Source organism: Haliaeetus leucocephalus, unplaced genomic scaffold (assembly GCF_000737465.1).
Source record: "Haliaeetus leucocephalus isolate CR32 unplaced genomic scaffold, Haliaeetus_leucocephalus-4.0 Scaffold752, whole genome shotgun sequence".
In the NCBI taxonomy this organism is placed as follows: domain Eukaryota; kingdom Metazoa; phylum Chordata; class Aves; order Accipitriformes; family Accipitridae; genus Haliaeetus; species Haliaeetus leucocephalus.
In genome coordinates, this window is record NW_010973188.1 from 4521997 (window position 1) to 4527996 (window position 6000).

At 43.4% G+C, this 6000-nt stretch overlaps 1 protein-coding gene across 1 annotated transcript in view; it reads right to left on the reverse strand.

Moving 5' to 3' along the window:
• CRIM1 (cysteine rich transmembrane BMP regulator 1 (chordin-like)) overlaps window positions 1–5998 on the reverse strand; it is a gene marked incomplete at its 5' end in the record, with an annotated part of 202358 nt that extends 196360 nt beyond the window's left edge. The window contains one exon of the mRNA XM_010581266.1: window positions 5707–5998. Within this exon, the coding sequence (XP_010579568.1) occupies window positions 5707–5998 (292 nt within the window). The remainder of the gene's footprint in view (window positions 1–5706) is intronic.
• Between the last annotated feature and the right edge of the window lie 2 nt (window positions 5999–6000).

The window sequence follows — 6000 nt, forward strand, 5'->3', positions numbered from 1 at the left end:
TTACACTCCCTGTGGATCAAATGCATTCTCAAATGAAAGCAGTTTACAAGTCACAAGAGACATTTAATAGGTCACTTCTACAATGTATTTAATCCATTAAAACAGAGAAAAATTGGGTCCTGCCTGCAAGATGCTAGAAACTTTACTCATTGAGATGAAGAATCCTTGAGGGGGGGTGCAAAGGAAGGAGGGGAAGAGGAAGGCATTTTTGAACCATATTAATGGATTAATTATTGCATAATATGCCTGTCAGTCAAATGACATTTTGGTTGACTAAGTACTATGCAAGAAGTTAAATTATGCAAGTATTCTTGAATCAGCTAGAGGGTACTTAAAACTGCAAACATTCCTAGGGGTGCAGAAGTTACTATCTGACAAGTTTGAAGGTAGTTTAAAAAAAAAAAAAAAAAAACCAACCACAAAGCCCACCACTTTATAAGCAGCATGATTTTGGGGAACCTGATGAAATAACCATTTTCTATGGGAAAAAGTCTACATCAGCAGAGGATGCTTGCACAGTCATGTGAGATCAAATGGTTTAAAAAAAAATAAATAAATAAGAGAGTATTCCTTTTAACAGAAGAGATTTAGTCATTCAGCCTACCCATGGTGAGATTTCCAGTTTTAAACTAACTGTGCTGATCCACAACAGCAAAAACCTACCAATTCCTGCATCAGTATCCCTCCTCATATCTGCTGGACTTTTCCATTTTGTTTTTGTTGAAATATTGGAACCAAGTGATTTCTAAAATCGAAACATGATGCCCAGAAACAGAGAGGAAACCATTTTCAAGTCAAATAAGCACCTGATCTAATTCAAATTCCATGCCACAATCAAAGTTACATGTTCTTACCGATGTTAAGATTTCAGCATCGACACAAGAGTAGAAATAGCTTATAAATTATCCAACCTGTGCATAAGAAGTCACTGTGTGCCTAGTAAGTGTTTTCTGCAGGGTAGGGGAAGGGGACCGTTAACTATGGTCAAGACTAGCATATCAGAAGCTGAACATTTGCCAAAGAATTACTTCTCCTTACAGTTGTACAAATTCAGTAATTTCTGTGATAATTTTTTTTTGACACCATGAATAATTTTTCCATTTTTTCCTCCCCTGATAGTCTGGATTACTGATAGCCTTTGAACCAAGTATTTTGCCTATCTTCATACCAACAATCATTTGGTGCACCACTTAATACTGATTAAGTCCCCAAATAGACCATCAGTTCTAACACTTGGTGTTGGTGCAGGAAGTTCGCTGTACGCACATGGACATCAGAACTATTTGGACATTTCCCCAGCCATTCACTACATAAAAGAATAAGAAAACAAACAAACAGTTAAGAAATCTGGGCAACACTGTTCCAGTCAAACAGATATAAACAAGAAGGTCGCCCACATGTGACTTCTAAATTACTTGAACTTCGGTAACTCTTACTCAAAGCAAAATACTACCTAACCTTTAGGGGTCTGGACTGCATCACAGACAAGAAGCCAAGCATGTTGTACAGAAGTCTGTCTGGAGACAAAGCTTCATGTTCCAGGCTTTGGGTCCACTAACCCATCAGATACAGAGCATGGGACTGAGAACAAAAACAAGGTTTTTCCACAGGTACTAGCTACAGAAGTTATAAGCAGCAGCACTACTTCTGGTAAAAATACTAGCAAGTCTGTAAGCAAGTTGTTCTTACTCCAGAAAAGCAGAAGAGAACTCCATTACCATACATATAAACTGATGCTCAAACAAAAACAGCTTAGCTCTCCTCCTCCCAAATTTGAAAAAGGCTAGGTTTTCAAAGTTTCATTTCTTCTCATCAGCTCCAGTTTCACTGCACTTTGGTTACATACAATATACTATGCCCTTACATATCCTACTCTATTATGTTTCCAGGGGAGGCAAATTAGTACACAGTAGGCTTAAGGGGGGTGGGGGGGTGGGGAGGAGAACACCAAAAGCTCTCCCTGCTTGTCCCAACAAGGAGTCAGACAGACAATAATGCTCCAACCTCCCAAAAAGATGCAGTTCAGCAGAAGAGACTGGGACTAGCCACAGTAGGGCAAGCTTCTACCATCGTCCTAGAGGATTAACCTGCATACTTCCTGATACTTGCCTAAAATCTGCTACAGCAGCTTTCTCCTGGTCCCAAGGAAACCCCAGTTCAGAAGCTATGCATTAGGCAGACAAGCCTCAAGTATTCAAGGCAAGTCTTAAATTACCTGCAGCAGGCAAAAAGAACACAGCAATAACTGTATTCCCCACTCCCCCCAAAAAACCCAAACCCCACTAAAAACAAAACAAAAAACCCAAAACAAAGTAGTACATGTTATTGGTCAGCTACCAGAGCAGAAATACGTTCTTTCAATGGCTACCTAGACGCTAATTCATATGGAAGTATATTCTAAAAGGAACCAAAGAACAGAGTGAGACTAGCAGTTTTGTTAACAATGCATTTCAAATATATCGCAAAAAAATTATGTTTCTATTACACAGTTAAAAATAATTTCAGCTCATTTTCCGTGTTATTTTATATGCTACTGTTATGCCTTAGAAGAGTTTAGCAAAGCAATCAAGGCCTCTATCTAAAAGCACCAGGAATTGGGGAAGTGCTGAAACTGAGAAAAGAGAGCCATCACAAAAAATGCCTTCACAGAGTAACCAAACTTCTTTGGCAGAGCTTTTCCAAGGCTTTCCGATTCCCCGGAAAGCAGGAATCCTGCCCAGCTGGACTGCTGCAGAAGCCAAGACTAACACATTTCTAGAGAACTCCAGTCTAGTTAGGAGGTAGCTCTAGGTCTACCTTCAAAGGCAGAGACCAAGGGCAGTCCCTGCTTTAAGCTCAAAACTTCTCAATGCTAAGAGTGTTTGGAAGGGGCTGTAGGCTCTCGACACCTCATCAAACCAATCCAGCAGCACCCCTGTAAAGCCAGCAGAAGCTGGAGGTGTGCGAAGCCTCTCAAGATTGCCCATCGGAAAGGGTAGCCACCTACACTGGGGGAAGCTGACCTCAGAATTATTCTTTACCAATAATACAACTACATTCAGGAAGGGTATTTACACACTTCAGGACAGTGCCACAAATTAAGCCTTTGAACTGCATAAAGATGTGGATTGTTAAGGTGGTGAGATGAACAACGACTTCCCTCAGGTTTTAAAAGGATAAAGAAAAGAACCCAGAATCAGCAACAGATTTCATTAATAAACACTGGTTTAACAAAGACTACTCCATTTCTAGTTTCAGAAAGAGAGGCTACCAGTGACAGATGCCACGGAGACTTCTCCATCAGGTGTTACAGAGTTCACTTATGCCAAGTGCATTAAATACTAAAATGAAGTTAACAGACAAGTATTTTTACCTGCTGCAATTCCAGCACCTGAAGTTTTCTGTAGCCTAGTAAATGCTGATACTCTGAGACAAGACACTGCTGAAGCTTCAAAAATGATAAAAAAAATAATGCTTATAACTGTAGCCAGTAGGGGTCATTTCAGTGTAAAAAACTGCAGTGAAAGAAAAGGCTAGAGACAGGAAGGAGAGTAAAAACATCAATTTCTAGTCACACAGTTCTGTAAATCACTTCCATTTCCTCCTCCCTGAACTGGGGTAAGAAAGGGTTTGCACTCCCAGTAGACAGGGTAAAAAAAAAATAGCAGCCTTTATTCTGTTACTGGATAAAGGCGCGGCTTAGTACTACTCGCACATCAGGCATCACCAGCCTAGCCTGTTGCATGTGTGCCTGTAAACTGCACAATTGTTTAGGTCACCACAATCAAAAAAATAGAGCTAATCAACCTCATTTTTGTGATTGGAGGTAGTATACTAAGTCCCCTTTTTTCCTTGCTGCCACCCCTCATGCACAACACACACCATGAAGAACATCACATTACTTCTGTTGGTTAGAATGAGGCAGTTTCCTGACAATTCAGTAATAGGTATTCCACGACTATTTATTAGGCTGATGGTGCAGCTCAGTCGCTTTTCATTTACGAGAATGAAAATTAAATAGATAACTTATCTCCCTGACTATTCTTATAGGGACAGCTGGAACTAGCTCCTAACCACAACACTAATTGAAATGCAATCTTGCCAACAAATGCTTCATACTATTTTCAACAGTAGATGGGACGTGTTACGAGTTGAACTACAGCAACATACAGATTGCATCACTTCAAAGGAATGAAATACTCCTAAACTGCCAGAGACATCCGTACTCTGTGATACAGCAAGGGAGTTGAAACATTAAGGCATTTAATGACTGCATGCTTCTAGTTCCTTTAACCAAGGGGGGGGGGCAACACACGACACAAAAGCTCTTTAAGCCAAGCTTATACTTGAAAGCATGCAAAGAAAGAAACTCATGCAAAACCAGGTAGGTTTTTAAAGTACCTATTCCCTCTTTGCTCATACTTTTCTATTTAAGAAAACTTTTCCAATACATATTAAAAATAATGGTAATAGAGAGAGACTACAGCAATGTACATATCCAGCAACATGGTCTCAACCAAAGTCTTCTAAGTACTTCAGGGACATTTTTAACTGTTTAACAACAAAGCTTTTAACCCCGGAGTTCGTCCTACCCAAGCAACAACTGCACAGGCTGACGGCACTGGTTACAGCACAGGCGGGACCCACTGCCCAGCTCCGCTCTGGTTTGCGATTTACTTCTTCGGGATGCAAACGGAGTTTTAAACTAATAACGAGCGCCGGGACAAAGATCAGCTGCCCACTGAAAGTGACCGGGTTTAGCTCTCTCAAAACAGTGCATCATTTTAAATGCAAGTTTTTTTGGACAGATGCTGCCTCACCAGCTCTCCGGACTTTCTACTGCCCTCTACCCGCCGAGAGCAGACCGGCTCCCTCTCCTTTTCCAGAATTGTCGAAGCTCCCGCTCCGAGTCTCACATACATTTATACATATCCCAAACTACTGGTTATTTGTAATCTCTTTACAGCGCCATGTTTTCCCTCAACTTGGGGGAAAAGGGAGCTGGAGGTACAAGACAAAAAGAGACTAAAAATCTGCCTTTGGCCTTTTGTTAAATTATTATGCGTAAAAAATACATCTCAGGGACTCTGACAGACACAAAATTGGAAGGTGGGGGAGGTGGGGGGTGAACTCCTCTTGCATTTCGTACCAATTCATCACCTCACAAGCAGCCGGCAGGAAGCAGAAGTGACTTTGCCGTGGGGTCTTCTCCCTCCCCCTCGATGCTCCAGCAGGGGAAGAGACATCCCTTATCATCCTACACCGAGTAGGACAGGCGGGGAGATATTAAGTGACAGGAACAGGAAGGAAAACTTTACAACAGATGATCAGCCTTTGTGTTTCCTTACAGAGAAGGGGAATCCGGAACAGGCACCATGCGTGCACGACTGACCTCCGCCGATCTCCCATCTGCCAAAACCCCTTCCCAAGCCCTTTTACCACAGGATTTTAGTCGGGCATCAGTAGTCGCTATAAGCTATTAGCAAACCAGCGAAGCGCTATGGAAAGCGAGAAGTAGAAGAGCCTGGAAGTTTCGGCTCAGAAAATTAAGGGTGAAACTTTTAAACAGGGGTGTTTTTTTTAAGCAGGGAGGGTTAAAAGACACCCTCGCGGATGGGACAGGCGGGCAGCGGGGGGGGAAGGAGGGCGCCCTCCTTCCCCCCCCCGCCGCCCAGCGGGTACCCCCCACCCCGGGGGATGGAGGGATGATGTCCCGCCGCCTCTCACCTTCGCAGACGCCCACTTCGTACTCGGTGATGGAGTCTCCGTTAAGCGGCGGTCGGATGACACAGCGCAACCCCCGGTCGCAAGCTCCGTGCAGCCCGTAGACTCCCCCGCAGCTCTCGTTCCGTTGCCGAGCGCACATGAAACAGCAACCGCAGATGCCCAGTACGATGCTACCGGGGCAACTCTTAGGTTCTTCGCATTTGGATTCGTCGCAGGGTAAGCAGGCGAGAGCCCGCGTCCCCGACTCGCCCAGCAGCAGGGCCAGCAGCAACAGCCACCCCGTCGCCGCCAGGT